General features: G+C 41.1%; 1 protein-coding gene across 2 annotated transcripts in view; it reads left to right on the plus strand.

Annotated features, from left to right (window-relative positions):
• The first annotated feature begins 339 nt into the window (after window positions 1-339).
• PDE5A (phosphodiesterase 5A) overlaps window positions 340-20654 on the plus strand; it is a 137514-nt gene continuing 117199 nt past the window's right edge. Inside the window, exon 1 of one of the 2 annotated variants that reach the window (XM_055342439.1) lies at window positions 340-797. In XM_055342439.1, coding sequence (XP_055198414.1) covers window positions 676-797 — 122 coding nt within the window. In that variant the 5' untranslated portion in view covers window positions 340-675. Of the gene's footprint in view, window positions 798-1822; window positions 2056-20654 lie in introns of those variants that run through there. The other variant, XM_055342440.1, reaches the window with a different exon arrangement.

Raw genomic sequence — 20654 nt, forward strand, 5'->3', positions numbered from 1 at the left:
GGTCACCCACCAGGACCCACAAATCCGTGGCCCACACCCGGGCAGGCTGGGCTCGGAGGCAGGTGGGTCGCCGCTCCTTCCAGACCCAAGCCCAGGGCGCTGGACGGTCGTGGTTCACCCAGGGTGGGGGCAAAGTGCCCGGGGTAGCAGCACTTCTTATTTTTGGTGGAAACTGCCCCTCGCTCCGGCTTTCGGGACCTGGGGGTGGGCGCACGCATCGCGACTGTCCCTCTCTTAAGTGGGGCACTCCGCGAGCCCCACCCCCGCCCCCGGTCACCTCTGCGCGCCCCCCTGCAGCCCGCGCAGCGCCCCCCAGCGGCGGCGTGGCCTCCGGCCGCGGTGGCCACGGAGCTTCCGGCGAGCTCGCCAGTTGTCTCCGTCGCCGCCTGGGAATCTGGGGCCCCGAGCGACTGCGAGCCCCGGTCTCCGTGGGACCCGGGGAGGACGCGCGGCCGCTGCGCCTGCCCCACCCGCCACACCTGGGAGCGGGGAGGCCCGGGAGAGGCGGGGCGCGGCCAGCGGCTGGCTCGGGGCGGAGCAGCGCCGCCGACCGCCCGGGGCCTGGAGCGCCGCGGAGGGGGAGGGTCTCGGGGCAGAGCTCTCCTCCTCGGGGGAGGGACCCCAGCCGGGGTGCACAGCCGCGGGAGCCAGCTGCCGAGTCGCCGCCCGTGGGTCATGGAGCGGGCCAGCCCCGGCGCCGGGGGGGCGCAGCTGCAGCGGGATCAGGACTCCGTGGAAGCGTGGCTGGATGATCACCGGGACTTCACCTTCTCTTACTTTGTCAGGAAAGCCACCAGGTAAGGAGGGGACCCCCGGAGGACGCGCCCGGGCGCTGAGTGACCTGGGGGCTCAGCCCGCCCCCTTCCTGGACCTCCCCCCTTCCTTCACCCTTGAACGAGCTGTGTTCCCAGGCCCTTTGCCTTCGGAGAGGGCTTTGGTCCCGCTGGGGCGTAGAGACCTCGACTCCGTGGCCGGTACAGTCGAGACGCCCGAGCGTGGGGTTCGATCCGACCTGCTCACAAAGTTAGATGCAACAGTGTACATGCCGGACCCCCTCCCTCGCCCCGCCCCCACCTCCCGCCGCCCTGGCGATCCCCGAGGGCGAGATTGTTGACAGACACCCGCGCTCAGAGGCCTTCCCCCGGCTCCTCTCTGGCCTCCGGGGCCCCCAAACCTTAGCGACCCCCAAACCGTGTTGGAGCCCCTTCCCTGCAGCCCCTCCGGGAGCTCCATTTCCAGCCTGGTCGCAGCGGCTCCGCTCCGCCCCCGGCCCCCGTGCCCGGCCCTCGGCGGGGCGGCGAAGCGGGGGTGGGTGGGGTGAGAGCGCGAGGAGCCCCGAGGCAGCACCGTGCCGGAGTCGTCCCGGAGTGAGTGCGGTCGCCTCTCGCCCCCTCGCAGTCCCTCCCGGGCTCGCGCGCTTCCTTCCACTCTCTCCGGCTGCGCCCAGGGCTCCGCGGCGCGCACGGAGGCGCTGGGGAGGGCGGCGGCGGCGGCGGCGGCGGCGGCCAGCGGGGGGCTGGCGGGTCCCGCGCGGCCCGGCTGAGCCCGGAGGCCGGCTCCTCCCCGTCGGAGCCCAGCGCCGGGGCGGCGGCGGCGGAGGGCGGGGAGGAGGCCCCCGGGGAGCGCCGCGCGCGCGTGGGAAACGCTCGCCGCTGCGCCGGGAGGGATTGGGGCTGGGGCGGCGGCGGCGGCGGGCGGAGGCGGGGCGGCGGCGTCCCCGCAGCCCGAGGAGCAGCCGGGCGGGCTCCGGGGCGCACCGGCTGCAGGCGGCGGCCGTCGGGGGCGCCGCGCGCCTGGCGGGGCTGGTGGGGCGGCCCCGGGATCCCCCCGCCGCCGCGCGGGCTCGGCTGTGCCGGGCGCTCCCCGCCAGGGGGCGGCGCAGGGCGGGGCGGCGGCGGGCAGCGGGGTCGGCGAGCAGCGAGCAGGCTTGAGGGGCCGCCTCACCTGGGCTCGTCGTCGCCCGGGCGCCCCCGGAGCCCAGGGCCTGCGGAGGCCGCGGGGGCTGCGCCTCCAAAGTCCTGTGTTCGCTATGTTGCCCTTTGGAGACCAAACAAGGTAGTTGGCTGAGCATCCCCCCTTGCCACTTCCCTTGGGGGCGCGGCTGGGTGCGGGGTGGGGGCGGCGGGTCCCGGCGGGGGTGGGGGCGCTTCCCTGGAAACGGACTGTCTGATGGGCTTCTCCGCCTTTGTTGTCTTCCGGTGTAGTAGTACTTGGGGATCTTAGACGCGGCTCTGGTTTGTTTTTTCACAAAAGGCTGTTTCTCCTAAAGAGTTGATGTGGATGTCCTCACTGTCGGGCTTTGGGGACGGAGCCTTGACTTCGGGCAAATCTGCTCTCCAGGGCTTCGTTGCCCCGCCCTCCCCGTAAAGTCTCCTTGCCCGCCTTGGCCGTCTTCCTTCGAAAGTCCTGAACCTGGAGCCAGCAGAGGATAAAGCCCCGAGAGAGAGTGACGTGTGCTCGAAGGACGCTGTTCTGCGGTCGGGCCGGGCACTCGGGCACCGGGCTCCGGAATTCTTGCCTGCTGCGGGCCGCGGGTCCCAGGGCTCCCCTGCCACTCCGAGGCCCTCTGTCCCCAGTTCCCTTCCCCCTGGCCCACTTCCCCCTCTCTGCCTCATTGAATGGGGAGTGGGCAGGAGACCTGGGCTGATCTTTTTTTTTTTTTCAGTGTGTCAGGGTGTTCTTTGGAGGTGTTCTGTAGGCAGGTTATTAATAGTTGAAAGGAAAACCTGACGGGTCTTACATAAATCAGCATAAATGTCCTCTCCCCCCCCCCTTAAGATAGGCACTTAGGATAGCTTGGTGGTCGGTGTTAAATAGTCGTACGTAAGAATGCTTCTCTCAGAGCCTGCCAGAGCTTTGCTAGTAACTTTTCATCGGCAAACAAATGGAAAGAGTTAAATTTACTTTGTTTTCCGCATTACTTTTTCTCCCAAGTAGCATAGACTTAAAATCCTAATTTCTCAGAGTTGCTGCTCAGTGTAAAATTTAGGTCATCTGAAACTCTATATAAAGGCTTTTTTTTAAGCGATGGTTATTATATTATACTTGTTGACAATAGACTGACCACCTTTTTTGAAACGTATGTGTGTATTATATATTCTTGTATATCTAACTGTAAAGGTTCATGTTGAGTAAAAGTCAGAAAATGAAAGTGTAAAATATTTAAAGAGTAGTACAGGCCATTAATTTTAAGAGTTATAAAGTGCTGAAAGCTGTCAGTTTAAAGAATATAATCTAAGCTGTGTGTAGTCAGGGGTTCTGGTTTGGGCTTATATTTGGTGGCATTAACTGGAGATTTAAGAGAGATTAGACAGTAGTTGATTCTAAAGATTCCAAATTTCTAAACCCAGTGTGATTCATATGGTTGTGGTAAAAACTTATTGCAGACATTTTGACTTTAGAGCTAGGATTTTTTTTTTTTTTTTTTTTTTTAACTAGAGGCTCACATTACTTTGCTTTTTTCCCTTCTGTTCCACGCTGTAAGTGTTAAATGAGTCTGTGATTCAGGACCCCATGAAACATATGTTCTGTAGAAACATTTAACATGTTTTAAAATTTAAAATAAATTTGGATTCACTTAGATTGGGCATCTGTGCCTGTAAACAGGCATGTTGATGGAATATTTCTACCTTATTTGATTTAATTGTTGTCATTTGACATTCATGCATGCTTTTTTATCCTATCCCCAGACTGAATGATCTGTACTCAGAAGTAGTCCCTGAACAGGATGAAGGTTTCTGGCTTTCCTAAATTCTCATTTAAATACCTGTGAAAATTGGTTGACCCTGAAAGGAGTTCTGCTGCTATATTACATTGTTTGTTATAACTTATCTTCAAACACAGGGCTAAGCAGCTGGTTAAAGGCTACAAGTTTGGGGCATAGATGCTTTTTAGGAATCGCAGCCTCTTTATGTGAATTTGAGTGTCAATTGAAGAATTCATAACATAATCTATAGGCAGAAAAATTATTTTGAGACTTGTAAGCTACAACGTATGGAAAATCCCACCCTCACTGTTCTACCCGCCTGAAATATTATGTTAATTAAGGGCTCTAATCTTCATGTGTTTGCAAATGAAGGCTTCCGGTGCCAGTGCCACTTTAACAGCTGTTCTTGACATATTAAAATAATGTTACTTTTCATTATTTACTAATCTTTTCTGCCACAGAGGGTGATGTTTTAGATCATTTAGTATTGTAGGAGTATTGTGATTGACTTTTTATTGCTTTGTTTTGTACTAGGCAAAAGCTTGAGAATATTTGGCATTTAATGGAAATAGGAGTTACTAAGTGAGGACAAGTTTTTATGACCGCTTGGATCAAAGTCCAGAAACAGAAGTTTTACACTTCCATGTAGCTTTCAGCGATAGACTTTTTATTTGACACTGCAAAACTGTGCTGAATTAGTTGGCATTCCCAGTCCTGTGTTTGGGATTTTTTTCGCTTCTTTTCTTTTCTTCTCTCTTTGTTTCTGTCATATTTTTTCTCCTCTCTAAAAGCTGTAATATTCTTATTTGCAAGACAGTTCTATTAAAATCAGATGATAGATATCAAATAAATATTGCCATCCACTTTTAAAAATACTGTTTCTGTGATTATATAGGAATATAATTCCAATTTTCAGATAAATGATTTGTTAGGCATATTTTATTAAGTTGTCACTAGTGTTGAAGATAATAAAACTCTGTGGTTATTGACTCAGTCTGACTTAAATCTTATTTATAATAATTTTATGGTGGTAATTCTGACGTGGTAATGACCTTTTCTTTTTGTATTATTTATAAACAGAGTTCATATAGCCAGCTTTAAGCTGCTCTTTGGTACTCACCTTAAGATGTGCAGTTTTTAGCGTTTTGCATGTGTTGTGCAACAAAATTTTCTTTTTAGTAATTCCACCTAAATATTTAAAATATCCGAAACTGGCTTTTAAGTTTTAAAGGTAGAGTTTGTACCTTCATCCTTATCTGAATACAGAGAACGTTTCCTAAGGTTTGAAACACAAATTAACTTAGGACTTTGCTTGAACTTCCTAGTGCATTTTAATAATGCTCAAGAAAGATTTCTTATGTAATTGAAAAGGCTACACAGAACTGTTTGGTGTTTATTAGCTTATCCCCCAAACATTTTTCAGCCTAATAATTTATGAAACCTGTAACTCTTATGTGAGTTAGATGTGTTCTTTGTTCTCAGAGCTGATTGTAGGATGACAGCCTCTTCCTAGGAGGAAAGTCTTTCATAAGGACCACAGGGCAATTAAATAAATCACTGAGTTGATTGATCGTGGAGGGTTCAAAACGACTAATTTCTGAATTTAGGATGCAGTTTAGTTACTGACTTTGCAGGACTTCCTATGAAATTAGTTTAGCTGGACAGATGCGGATTCAATTGACCAGTGTTTACAGCTGATTGATGTGGTTGTGGTGATATCTGTTTTATCAGGTTCTGAGTAAAAAGCGCCTGTGAGCTACATACCTAGGAATAAAAATTGAAGGAAGGCTTTCCAATATAGGAGTCATTCATTTGATATTTAGCTCTGTAATCTTATTTACCGACTTGGTATTCCCACTTAATTTGAATTATTATTATTATTTTTTTACTATGTAAGTGCTTTATTCATTTTCTCTAACTGGTAGAAATTTACGCTTACTGCCAAGCAAATGTTTAAGGCAGGTAAAGCAAACTGAGTGTTGAGTTCTTAAGAGTCATTTTGATAAGTATTCTAAAAACCTTTTAAGAAGCTCTTAAGGATATCTATTTATTTCTCTGGTTTGTAGTTTGTACTGAACATGCTTTTTAAAGTGTTATGTGCCAGTGGTAGCTTCTGTTTTCCTCAAGACTTTTCCTCTGATTCTGAATTGTAAAGTCAACCTTTTGCAAATTACCTTTTCTGAATAATTTTATTAAATCTAAACTTGGGAGAGAAAAGATCCTCTCCTAGTATCATATCTCTAGTGATAACTATAAAAATTAGCCACCATTATTTCTACTCTCTGTACATATACCGAGGTATAAGAAAAGATCCTGATCTTTTAATCTGATGAAATAGTTAAAACACACACACACACACACAGAATTTTTGCACTTTAGAGTTAGAGGGGATCGTGTAATCCGGTGTTTCTCAGACTTAAGTAGTGTTCCCCTGCTAAAGACAGTCTTATTCATCTCTAGTATATTAGTTAGAAAGTATTTGGTCATAAGTAACATAAACCCTACTTGGATGCATATAAAATTGACCTACATAATTAACTGCCTAGAGATTGGTTTGGTTATGAAATTGAGTTGATCAAATATTGTCAAGACTCTGTCTGTACGTCTGTTTAATCTGTTTGTCCTTCCTTCAGTCCATCCATTCATCTCTTCTTCCTTCTTTCTTTCCTTCCATCCATCTACCCTTCCATTTTTTTGGCCTTATGCTGTGTTGGCTTTATTCTGTATGTTTTCTTTATAGGCTAGAAGCTTTTTCGGTGCAACTTTCTGTGGGTCTTAAAATTCTGATACTAGAGAAAAACCTTGTTATTTGTGTCTGTCCTCTCAAAATTACTCTGGCCCTGCTTGGGTCATGTGCCTGCTCTGAACCAATCACTGTGTCCAGAAGAATAGGTTTATCCAAGGGGTGGGTAACCCACAATGTGAAATGCCTTTGGGGGAGAGGGACTTTCCTAAAAGAAAGCGATGTAGACACACCAAGAAGTTCCAGATACCTACCATCTAGTGCCAGGCTTCCTTTTATTTAATGTTAGTTAAATGTGGAATTCTTAAGAGCTGGTATAATGCTGCCATAATTACAGCATTTTTCCAATTGTAATACCAAAATAAATTTATGAGTTAATTATGAACTAAAATGGCACAACTCCAGCCAGATACAAGTTGACAGCATTTATTAAATCACCTTTTTAGAGTGAATATGGCCCTGACTGCCCAGTAAAGGGTCTGGTGAGGTCGGCTCACCTTTGCTACAGTTGCCTTAATGATGATTTACTTTTTCCCCTGGGTCTGCTCAGTCAGGAAGCTTTTATTCCAATAGTACAGCATACCAACTTTGGGTTTTCCTTGGTTTGAAAGCATATTTGCATATCAAATTGGTCTCTTTTTAAATTTTCTCTTTGTCCTGGAACCACTAAGCTGCAGTGTGATTGTGAACACAAATATAAACCTGACTGCTAAAATTGCAGGACAGTGCTTGATTCCAAGGTGGTCATCCCAGTATTTTAAAGTATACTTCTTTCCTCCTCCTCCTCCTCCTCCTCCTCCTCCTCCTCTTCTTCTTCTTCTTCTTCTTTTCTTCTTTCTTCTCTTTTTTCTTTTAATTATCATCAGTGTGAAAACACAAAATTTAAGACATTTTCATAGAAAAATTACAGATCTCCAAAACACACTTGTTTGGGTCCCTCCAATTGGAAAGTGCCAGTCCAGCGCGGTCTTTCCCATATCTCAGCTGCAAAACGAATCAGTTTACATATTTACAGCATAGACGTCAGTGACTATGTTTTCTTTCAGAGATAAGTAGGTTTTCCTTTAAGGAATATTTTTCACACGTGATTGTGAGTGCATGGAAATTTACAGAACACATCTCTTTCAACTCTTAGTCAAATGTGAATGTAAAACCATATGAAGCAGTTCTGCATTTTATTTGTATTGGGTCCCAGTTAGCTTCTCAGATGTTTTCATAGCTGGAGAAAACTTGGAAATACTAAATAACTTTAGGCAGAGTGTTCGTGTCCTTTCCATGCCAGATCCAAGAGAACTAATCACTAACATCAGAGTAAAGGTTATTTGAGGATATCACTTGGAGGTGCTCCGAATCTCCCCAGCTTCATTTTATAGCTTATTATAGTGTAGTCATCTTTTCTTTATCTAAACCAGTACTTCTCAAAGGGGATGCTGTGGGGGTACCTAGGTGGTCCAGTTGGTTAAGTGTCCAACTCTTAATTTTGGCTCTGGTCATGACCTCAGGGTTGTGAGATCAAGCCCCACCTTGGACTCCATCCTGGGCATGGACCCTGCTTAAGATTCTCTCTCTCTGTCTCCCTTTATTCCCTCCCCAGCTTCTCTCTCCCCCTCTCAAAAAGAAAAGGTGAGGGATGCTATTGGCATTCGATGTTGGCTTTTTTATGTTGTTGTGAGAGACTGTACAACACATTGCAGGATATTTAACATCCCAAGGGCCCAGACAATTGCCAGAGCACCCCCATCATACTGACCCACGTTTCCAGATGCCCCCAAGGGCATACATTAGGTACATCTTGGTTAGAAGCCACTATTCCGAAATCTTTCATATTGATTTCTACTGATTAATACTGTGTAAGGGCCCCAGATAGGACAAATCTTAGCTTCTAACCCTGGAGCTATCTCTTTCAAAGAGTATGACCTTAGGTGCTTCATTTGCCTTCTCTGTAAAATGGGGATAGCATTTACTTTGTAGGGTTCTTAAGAAATTGAAAGGAAATAACACATTTTCTTCTCTCTCTTAGAGTGAATTTCAGTAGTTTACTCTTTTATCTTGAGAATCATCAGCACCTTAATCACAGACTGATAGTTATTCCTTTATTCTGGTAAGTGGGAATTAGAACAAATGAATGGTGATTTTATAGATTTTAGGAGTCCTTATTTTTTACATGAATATTAATTAATGATTTGAACAGAACCATTTGTGGATTCCGTGAGGTACTGGAAAAGGAAGTGGAATGGGAGCCCAGACCTCCCAGTGTTGTCCCCAACTTTGGGATTGGCCCAAATTAATAACCCTTAGCTTTAAAGTGAGAGGGGGTAGAGAATCAAAGCAGAGACATTCATTAGTGAGCTTAAAAATCTCTTTCAGCTCTAAGCATTCTTCTTTTTTTTAAGTTTATTTGAGAGAGAGAGAGAGAGTGCATGCAAACAAAAACATACAAGCAGGGGGAACTGCAGAAGGAGGAGGTAGAAGCTGACTCTCCCCTGAGCAGGGAGCCTGATGCCCATGGTTCCTTGCTCTATCCCAGGACCCTGAGATCATGACTTGAGCCAGAGGCAGATGCTTAACCGACTGAGCCACCCAGGTGCCCCAGCTCTAAGCATTCTTGATTCTCACAAGGAGAGCAGTGTATCAGATTCTCAGATTCAAGTTTCCTTCTTTAACTACTTTCCAAATATATGAGTAGTAATGCAGGTCAAATTATTCAAACAGTGTAACTCAAACTATAAAATTAGGATCTAAGAGCAGGAAAAATATCTAATGTTATATTTATTTTATGTGAATTATTTTTGTGTTTTTCCTGCAGATCATCTTAGCAGATTTCCGTATAAGTTTTTAACCATCCTTTCCAGACAGGAAATTAGTATACTTTTTGTAATTCTGGTTTTAAAGTGATTAATTCACATGACTTATGGAAAAAAGCACTGGAGAGAAAGAACAAGGAATGATGCTTTAATAGTAATCTTAAAATATGGGAATATGTTGTGTTTTGTGGATTACTCAGGGCCTGCAACTTTTTACTCTACTTGTCTGAAGCATCCTGCGAATATCCCCAAATATTACTGCTCGAAAACTTGGTGCATAGCCCTCCTGGAGGCCCAAGCTTCAGCATACTTAGAGAATTTCCTCAGTTGAGCCCCTGGGGTAAGAGCTAAAACAGACCAACTTTAGTTTCCAAATCTGTATCAGAGTGTTAAAGTATTATGTTGTCTAGTACTAAAAATCATTCTGCAATTTAGAATTATGATTATTGTGAAATATTGCAATCGTTTTCATTATAGATAGTTATGTATTTTCTCACATTTGTTGTGAGTTTTATCTTTGATATTTTGAAAAAAAAGTCCCCCCAAATCTATAACTTATTTTGGCAAAAATATTAATTTTTAGGTAGTAATGGAAAAACAAGATATGTTCTTACATTTATTTTTCTCAACTAAATATTCAGCTCTTTATTTTTATATATTATTCAGAAAATTACATCATATATAGTGTAGTTATTAGTCTAGGGAGTCTTAATGATTTTTCAGTTCTAATTTGAGAGAATACAAGCATTGAAAAGACCATTTTTTTCCTCTAAGTATTTTTGTAGAGATATTTGTGCTTTTAAACCAGGAGCTTAAGCAGCAGCAGTGGCCAACATCTAGTTGTTCTGTACAAGCCTCTTGAATAATTTTTATTTTTACAAGAAATCACTTTTGAAGGTATACTCCATTTAACAATGTTTGATTAACTGAAAAATAATAACTATCATGTATTAAGGACTGTATTAGGCATAGACTTTGTCTCAGACTCTATGCTGTCACTTTATATGCATTATTTCCTTTAATTTTTAAAAATGATTTATTTATTTATTTTAGAGATTGAGAGAGAGAGTCCAGGAGCATGGGGAGGGAGCAGAGGGAGAGGGAAAGAAAATTCTCCAGCAGACCCCCCCCTGAGCTTGGAGCCTGACTGGAGGCTCCATCCCTGAGCTGAAATCAAGAGTCAGCTGCTTAACAGACAGAGCCACCTGGGTGCCTCTCCTTTTATTTTCTTAAGAATCCTAGGAGGGTTTATGTCATTATCTCCATTCATTATATGGAGATTCCAGTCTTGGAATCTAATGTCCCTAAGGTTCCACTCTTGGAAAGAAGTAGCTCTGGGGTTGAAGCTTAAGTCTGCCCCACCTAGGGTCCTTATCCACCAAGATCTACCTAAATTTAGTGTCAGTGTTAAAGGAAGCAAAGCAAAAGCTCATAGATTTAATATCATGTGGACTCAACTCAGGAAGAGAGGCAGGTTTCTCCTAGGGCCATTTATGTGCATGCGCGTTAATAAATGATGTGCCTAGAGACTTTGCCCAAGTGGGTTTAATTTCCGTATATAATTTTAGAGTATAAAAAGTGGAAACTCTCAAATGACATTTTAAAATAGAATGGCTGAGTATTTAGGTACTAGGCCATCACAATTATATTTTTAGTATTAGAATACAAATACCTAAAGTACAGTATATTTTCAAAGAATTTTTATCCTTTGATAACATTGTTTTAGACAAGAGTACAAAACACATTAAACCAGTTGCTCTACAATTAGGTTTCATCTAATGGTATTTTTAACTTATGAGAGTTACCGTGTTTATATCACAATTTTACTTTGCCTTGTAAATTTTTCTTCTTTTTTTCCTTAGTTTCCTAGATGCCAAGAAATATTCTATAAAACCTAGACAAAGCATTTTAATCATTTTTCCCTTTCAAGGTATCTGGAATATTAAATACATATTTTAAAGCATTCCCGTCTTTTCCAAGATTCATTTTATAAGATGAGTGAGCACTTCAGCTTTTGTAGAAAGTAAATTTATTGTTACATGAAGTCCTTATGGACCCAGTCATCTGTGTGTGTGTGTGTGTGTGTGTTGCTGACCATATTTGAAATCCTATGTAACAGTTTACATCTGTCTGTCCTGTCAGTAAGTTGTGTATTTCCTACTTAATATTTTTAGTTAGAAGGCATTTGGAGGAAACTGTGAGATGTCTAGATTAGTGGAAAATTTCTAGAACACAAACTATAAGTTGTAATTTTCTTTCCTGTAATATGTTTCTAATAATCTTGAGTGAAAATGAGGAATTGCAAAAGGTGGAAAAGTTTTGATTCTTAACAGAGTATATGCTTTACAGTTACCTTTCATTTTTTTTTCTTTTTTTTTTTTTATAAATTAATTTTTATTGGTGTTCAATTTACCAACATACAGAATAACACCCAGTGCTCATCCCATCAAGTGTACCCCTCAGTGCCCGTCACCCATTCACCCCCACCCCCCACCCTCCTCCCCCTCCACCACCCCTAGTTCATTTCCCAGAGTTAGAAGTCTTTATGTTCTGTCTCCCTTTCTGATATTTCTCACACATTTCTTCTCCCTTCCCTTATATTCCCTTTCGCTATTATTCATATTCCCCAAATGAATGAGAACATACACTGTTTGTCCTTCTCCGGTTACTATGGCCAAGTTCAAAAAGGGTGTTGCCTGAGTTCTTCTCTGGGATTTTGATGGAATCTTGTCTCACATTTAGATCTTTCATCTATTTTGAGTTTATCTTTGTGTATGGTGCAAGAGAGTGGTCCAGTTTCATTCTTCTGCATGTGGATGTCCAATTTTCCCAGCACCATTTATTGAAGAGACTGTCTTTCTTCCAGTGGATAGTCTCTCCTCCTTTATCGAATATTAGTTGAGCATAAAGTTCAGGGTCCACTTCTGGGTTCTCTGTTCTGTTCCATTGATCTATATGTCTGTTTTTGTGCCAGTACCACACTGTCTTGATGAACACAGCTTTGTAGTACAACCTGAAATCTGGCATTGTGATGCTCATTTTTTTTTTTAATGAGGATTACTAATCAACTTATAATGGTTTAGGAAGAAGATGAAGATACAAACTTAAACCTATTTAAATATCCATCAAAGGGTACAACTAGATTTGAACCATTAAATTAAGTCATTAAGTTAGTTGACTCTGTCATTTTAAGAATGATACACTTTTCAGCTACTTAAAAATATAAGTACATAGGGTTCACCCATGTTTATAGGTTTTTTTTTCATGTTTATAGTTTTAAGGAAATAAACTGTTACAACTATTTTAAAAAGCAATGATAATTCACCTTCTAAGCCTTGCCCTACCCCCAATTTTTTTGATCTTTTTTATCACGAATGAATGAATTTGGTCATCCCTCTGTGACTAAAGATGCAAAATATCCAACTAGAAATATCCAGCTCAGCCTTTTCCTGCAGCAGCTGCTAGAAACCTGGTTTCCTGGCTTTTTGAGTGCATGAACTCATTTAATTTGTAGGGCGGGGCGGTCCAGGAGGCTCAGCGGTTTAGCGCTGCCTTCGGCCCAGGGCGTGATCTTGGAGATGAGGGATCCAGTCCTGCCTAGGGCTCCCTGCATGGGGCCTGTTTCTCCCTCCCTCTCTCTTTCTCTCTCTCCCACTCCTCTCTCTCTCTCTCTCTCTCTCTCTCTCTCTCTCTCTCTCTCTCTCGGTCTCTCATAAATAAATACAAATCTTTTAAAAAGTAGGGCGCTCCACCTACTTTGTAACACCATTTTGAAGGGTGCAGTGTTGGTAGTGTTAAAAAGAACTTCAGTGAAATCAAAATATGTTAAACATTAAACATAAACATAGATTTATGACACGGATTTTTATATCAAATTGCCATTGCTTGCGTAGTTTGGGCTGGAAGAGTCTTCCCTAAAGTAGAAAATCAAGGTAATAAACTTCTGATTGGATCCACTATTTGAAAAGATTTGAAATTCAAAATTCAGGTCACGTTTATGACAATTCATGGCAAGTTTTTGACAACTGCCATTTGGCTTTATTTCTTATTATCTACTTAATATCAATCCTTGGGGCTCTTTGCTCAGTGTGGGAAAGGATCCCTTTGGGAGCCGGAGCAGCATCTAAGGTATGAACAAGTTTGAAACTACAGATGGTGATCACATGGCGTTACCTGAGAGGAATAACTCCCAACAATGATTTTGGTACCCTTCAGGGTTTCTCTAGTTATTTTAAGACGTATTGTAAAAGTTAAAAACAAACACAAAACTAAATTTAATTTACCCATTTTAAAAAGGTGTGTAATACAACTCATTTATGAGGTAAGAAATTCTTTGTGTCATAAAATAAGGAAGGTACAAGTGACTGGAGGATAATGAGATGCATTTGGGTAAGAAGAGAGGGAATGATTTGAATGGGCTGTTAAACATTAGGATCTTATCATCGACTATAAATTCTTGGCACCAACTTTCACTGCGTTTCCCTTGGCCATGGCTTTATTTCAAGTGTCTAGGGCCTGTTAGCTTTCATTAACAGCCTTGCAAAGTGAAATCAACTCAAAGACTTCAAGAGGGCCGCCCTGCTTTTGATCGCTCCCAGGTTTGCAGGGCACTTAGCAAGGACATGCTTGTGCCCGAAAGTAGAGTCCCTAAGTTATTAGTGCTTGTGACACAGGGTAAAAATACCTTGCAGAACTTGTGTCTTTTTCCTTCTTTTTGCTCAGATGATTAGGATGCGACTTGTATAGAGTTATGATATGACTCTTATTTTTCTGGAGGAGGGGGAACTTCATAGGATCCTATAAAGAATGGCATCCTACAGTGTCTGCCTTGGCCAAGGACTTGGGAGTCGTCAGGATGCCTGTAGCCAGCCTATTTCCAGATGCTGTTAGCCCACTCGGGCTGTGGGATCGTACACCAGGAACACCTCTTTCCCCTCATCCTTTCTCTGATTCTTAGAACCTCGTAAGGAAATGAACAGCCACTGTTCCTTACCCCAGCCCTGCATCTCCGCTGGAATGAGAGGTGAGGGTACAGGTGATCGCAAAATCTTAAATACATAGAGGAGATTTTGAAATGTCTCTGCAAGCATTTTCTAAGTTAACTCTTATATCAACCCTGCATGGTGAGTGGAGGAGTAGGGAGGTCCTTCTCCCATTTAAAAAAAGAGGAGGTGAAAAAAAAATAAAATAAAAAAAGAGGAGGTGGGGATGCCTGGGTGGCTCTGGTTGAGCATCTGCCTTTGGCTCAGGTCGTGATCCTGGGGTCCTGGGATTGAGTCCCTCATCATACTTATCCCTCTCCCTATGTCTCTACCTCTCTCTCTGTGTGTCTCATGAATAAATAAATAAAATCTTAAAAAAACAAAAGGAGTGGAGGGGCAAAAAGACATTATTGAGTTGACTGACCTAATGGTCACCTGCTGGCCTGTTGATAAAGTAAGCCTTTATGGGCGGGTCTTTGTGGCCTGTTAATATAGCTGCCCATGTTGGCAACTGAAAGACTTAGTTGAGGCTAAATGGCTTAGCCTCACATCTATGTAGTCATATAGCTGGAACTAGAATTACCTTCTGATGGCCTGTTTGGTATTCTTGACTTTATATCCTGCTGAAGATAGCACTTTGGCCCTCGTCAAGAGGTCAGAACAGGTGGTTTAACCCTGTTACATGGAAGAGGAAGTTGAAACTCAGAGGAAGAAAATTGTTTGCTACTGGACATACAACTCATTAGTAGCAAATGCTTAGATGAAATTAGAATTTAGGATTCCCCAAAATTTAGCCTCTTGATGCTTTGTAGTCCCAAGAATTTTTAGTGGTTATTCAGTCTCTCTTTTATGAGTCAATTATAATTTGTTTTTTCCTGTATTAAATATATGGTGTAGTTTTGAGAGTAAAATGAAAGAACTTGGTTTAAAGAGGAATTTTATACTACGAATTATTAATCTATAAGCTTTTGAAAAGTTCAGTTATTATACACAGGATCACAGTGCAGTAGTCCTTTGTGCTCTTTTGATGACAAAATTAGTGTAAGTGATTTGATAGCCTGGAACTCATTAGTATGCTGTATAGAAGCTACCTTTTCTTTGTTGTGTATCTGACAACAATTTCAGTTGGAGAAAAATAATATAGAATGACTGGCATAGTCAGAGGAAATACAGGATACTCAGTTAAATTTGAATTTCAGATACCACTTACACTAAAAAATTATTCATTGTTTATCTGAAATTCAATTTTAACTGGGTGTTCTGTATTTTTATTTGCTAAATCTAGCAACGTGGAGAATGACTCTTCTCTTGAACACATTCATTATACATTTTTTTCAGTGCATTGTTTTAGATTTCTAAAACATGACCTGGTTTCAGAGAAACAGACATGGGATTCAGTCAGAATGTTTTCAGGACACTGTCCTTAAGACTCTTTATTCTCTGAGTCCTTTGAGACCATTTTTACCTCTGGTTTAATGTGCCATCATTTTATGATCTGAGTGCAAAAAATTAAGTTAGAGAATGTGTTATTGTAAGTGATCTTATTCTCTCTATGCCTTGTATGGTTGAATTTGAGTTTGGCTCTTTTGAATGCAGTTAGAAGTTACAGAGCACCTCCTTTGTGGTAAGCATTGATGTTCTGGAATTGTTTATATTCTTACAGGCCTTAGGACTTGAAAAAAGGAGACCTGGATTTGATTCCTGATTTTCCTACCAAATAGAATGTCTTTGGTTCAGTCATTTAATTTAGCTTCATAATTTAGAAAGCAGGGTTGTTAAAGCCTGCCTTACCAGGTTTAAATAAAATGGTGTCCCCCTTTTTTTCAGTATCATTCATATGAGTACTTTTCAAAAATCCCACAAAATCAAAGAAGAGAAATGAAAAGAGATCCTATCCTAGGCCACAGAAGTGATTTGGCCAGTCAGAAGTATCATCTAGGTTTCTTGAATCCCATCAGGTACTTTTTACCCTTATATCTGTTCATAGTCATCTTTTCCATCTTTATTCATTTATATGCATTTACATTTACTTCATGTGATGGCAAAATCCAAAATATAAATTAACTCCTGAACACAACATAAACCTCAATTTTGGAGGAGTGATCACTGAATAGTATGCCTAGAGGTGCTCATTACTATATCTCTGGTCCCCAGCATAGTGCCTGACACATCAGATCTTTTACCTTATGAGAATAATTCCTTCTATAAAAAATAAAGATATTTAAGCATAAATGCAATTAAAATGAAAAAAACGAGTGGAAAGGTTTTGATTGGAACTTTATCATGCAAATGGAACCACAGAATGTGAAAGTAATTTAATCTTATCCTAGATTTAATACAATTTAGATTATAATGAAAATTCCATGCTCACTGTTAGAATAAACAGTTTTGACAAAAATGATTCCATAACCATTAACTTTACTTCTTCATGTTTGACTTTTTTTTTTAAGATTTTATTTTTATTTATTCTTGAGAAATACAGAGAAACTGGCAGAGATATAGGCAGAGGGAGAAGCAGCTTCCCTGTGGGGAGCCTAATGCAGGACTTGATCCCAGGACCTTGGGATCATGCCCCAAGCCAAAGGCAGATGCTCAACCACTGAGCCACCCAGGCGTCCCCTTCGTGTTTGACTTTTACAGCAGGATTATAGAGACTTCTGTTGTTTTTTTTTTCAAAAAATAATTTTTCAAATTAGTATCTGAAGATTTCATCTGTTTTTTCAAGGACACTTCTTAATCTTGAGTATAATTATTTAAATAAAATTCTCTTTTCAAGTATCTATTATGTCATTATCTTTGTTGATTCTTTCTTGATTTGTAAGCTGTCTTTAATTGGGCGTGGCCCTGAATTGTCAGTGGCTTTGTGTAATATTGTAATGTAATTGCAAACAATTGTAATGTATTGTGATGGTTCTCCAACATTACCTTTGATTTACTTCTAGAAATTCTGTATCCTACATAAGCATTTTAATTTTGATTTGCAGGTTATTTGTATACAGAGATTTAAGTATTTAAAAATTATCAGAAGAGGATAGATTATTTTATTTTATTTATTATTATTATTTTTAATATTGATTCTTTTTTTTTTAAATTTTTATTTATTTATTTATTTATGATAGTCACACAGAGAGAGAGAGAGAGAGAGAGAGAGAGAGAGAGGCAGAGACATAGGCAGAGGGAGAAGCAGGCTCCATGCACCGGGAGCCCGACGTGGGATTCGATCCTGGGTCTCCAGGATCGCGCCCTGGGCCAAAGGCAGATGCCAAAACGCTGCGCCACCCAGGGATCCCGAGGATAGATTATTTTAAAAGGAAAGGCCCACTTCTTATAGTCACATAGGTCATATACTGGAAAACTTGCAAGGGATGTCTAAGGAGGGAGAGGTGTAAGAAATGATTTGATTTAATTTGTGGGTTGGTTCCTAAGTGAGTGTTCCTAAGTGATAACGTATGTTTTCCTACATAAGCATATAACTACAGGGACTCAGATAATCAATAATGTGGTCATGAGAAATCCCTCCCCTCATGAGTGGTGGTGAATAAAAATTGCTGATTGAATGAGCGAATATACTAGATCCGCTTTCCTGTATAATTTAACACTGAGTTCATCCCTCCAAGAAAATAATTAGAAACAAAACAGTTGTGAGACAAATATAGTAATGAAAACCATATAACAGAATTTTTAAGTCCTGGCTCTATTTAAGACATATAGTAGGCCCTGCAGGTTATATGAGGATAAATTAAACATAGTTAGTTATGAGGCTTACATCCGAGAGGTGATAAATATTCATAGTTAAACCGCAGTGCTGATTTTATGCAACAGATATACCAGCGTTCAGATAATCAAAGACTGCTGTCCCTTTTGTTGTAGTTCATTTAGGAGCCTGATTTATTGATCCATTCACTTCACTCAAAAATTATTTGTTGTAGACACACTATGAGACAGGCATTTTCTCAGCACGGGAACAGGGCAGGCCGGCAGCTCTGATGAAATTTACATCTGGTTGGAGGAGACAGACAATAAAACAACAGATCAACTAATAAGAATTTAGGTGCAGTTAAGTGAGACCATCATGTGTCAAAGGTCACTTTAGGCGGCAGGATCAGGGAAGACCTCTCTGGGTAGAGATGCAGAAGCTGTGATCAGCCAGATGAAGGTGAGGGGAGAACATTCCAGACTGAGGACAGTTAGAGCTTGGTGTGCTTGAGGAGCATCAGGGAGGCCAGCCTGGGCAAGTGGAACAATGGTAGGGGATTGAAAGAGTTTGAGTTTTATTCTTTAGTCACTGAGACACCAAGTAGGATAATTATGATGTTAAGATATACTTTGTTTAAAGATTCCTCAGGCTGCTATGGGGATAATGGATTGAAAGGGGGCACGTATAATACAGAGAGACCACTGAGGAGGCTGTAGCCATAGGGGACTTAGACCAGGATTTAACATAAGAGATAGAAATGACCATATTGGGATACAAGCTTTGGGGAGTCACATTGATGGGGCTTGGCTTGGACGTGAGATTTGAAGGAAACAAATTTAGAATTATTCCTAGATGTTGATTTGAGTAACTAGGGAGATGATAGTGCTTTTATTAATATAAGGAAAACTGGCAGGCAGTGAGATTGTGGTAAGATAATGAGTATCATTAGGAATTCTGTTTTTGCCATTTTAAGTTGTCTGTTTAGATATCTACGTGGGCTTGTCAAGTAGGTGTTTTGATTTAAAAAAAAGTTGATCAGCATTTTCCAATAAGAAGATAAGAAATCATTTGACTAAAATTTAGGTTGGTAGCTGAAATAATTCAAACGCCCATTTTTATATTGATTTAGCAATTTAAGCTACATCTACATATCTTTAAATCACATAAAATATATTAATTTAGATATAGTGCTTTTTTTCTATCTACATCTTACAAAACAATTTTATTCAGAAACTTCCTGTACATTTTTTTCTTTTCTTTTTCTTTTTTCTTTTTTTTTTAAGTTTATGAGAGAATGAGAAGCAGAGACACAGGCAGAGGGAGAAGCAGGCTCCCTGCTGGGAAGCCCAATGTGGTACTCGATCTCGGGTCTCCAGGACACGTTCTGGGCTGAAGGCGGCGTTAAACCACTGAGCCACCCGGGCTGCCCTCCTATACATTTTTGACAGCTTCACAGCCATTTTTGACATCAGTGTCTTTGGCACCACTACTGCAATTGGGGGGGGGGGGGTTATGGAAGTGTTTCTCCTTAAAGGGGTCTTTGAAAGGCTTTTATATCTGTATCCAGCACTTGAAATGAAATTCTGTGGTCATCCTGATAATATCTGTGTTATTATTTTTTTACCCATTCCATTCTAGACTGGTACTATTTCAGAATGATAGATATTTACCAAATAATACATTGTTCTTCAAAATAAAATAAGAGAATATCTCAAAAATGGAAAACTTAGTAAAGATTCAGAAATAAAGCAGCCTCTTCTTTTTTCCCTCTGTATTCTTCTTTTTTCACTTAATAAATTATTATGGAGATTTATTAAGTGAAATAACTATTTTTCAATGTCTGCCTTGTATTCCATTGTATAAATGTATAATGTGTCATTATGTATTTAACCAGCCTTCCAGTTGTGGTATAGGTAGCTCACTATCTTTGCTATAACAAATAGTGCTACAGGAAATATGCTGGTACTTCTTTTGCCACATGTGTAAAACTTCTGGAACAAAGGATAAATGCATTTAAAAGATGGTTAGATGTTGCCTGTTTACCCTCCATCAAGATGGTAACAATTTTTACTACTGACAAAAAGATTGAAGAATGCCTATATATAAACACTCTCGAAAATAGTGCATAGTCCAACTTTTTTTGTCCTGGCCTTTTAGTGAAAATAATCATTATGTCCTTATAGAGTGGGGATTGCATTGCTTTTATCATGGGCAGATTCTTTTAAACATTAGTGTTAGCAAGTTTCTGTCTTTTGAAGGTAAATTTGAATTTTGGGAAAAGTCAAATTTTATGCATAAGAGTTACTAAGTTAGCTGTTACTCTAGGGTTTTTTGTGTTTACTTTTTTTTTTATTTTGGTTTTGGTTTTGGTTTTATGTGTTTGAGAGAAGGGCTTAGTGAAGAAGATCTAACTTTTGGAGAAAACTAATATCCTCTTTTTACCTTATGAATTTTCTTTGAAGTTAGTTTCAAAAGAAGAGCTCCAAAAATGTTTGAAGTAACGCACTCTCCATTGATATGAAACATTTTTCCAAATGGAATCATTTGAATTGAACAGTCATTTTGATGTGTATAATCTGATGTTTGTTTGAAAAAAAATCACACACCGTGAAGCCTTCAACTCAAATGGATCTCTTTCACATAATTTAAATAATTTAAATTTGCTTGGACTAAATTTTTAAAATTAGCTATTGCTTACTTTTTAATTTTCTTCCTTTATACC

The sequence above is a fragment of the Nyctereutes procyonoides genome, unplaced genomic scaffold (assembly GCF_905146905.1).
Source record: "Nyctereutes procyonoides isolate TBG_1078 unplaced genomic scaffold, NYPRO_anot_genome, whole genome shotgun sequence".
NCBI classification, from domain to species: domain Eukaryota; kingdom Metazoa; phylum Chordata; class Mammalia; order Carnivora; family Canidae; genus Nyctereutes; species Nyctereutes procyonoides.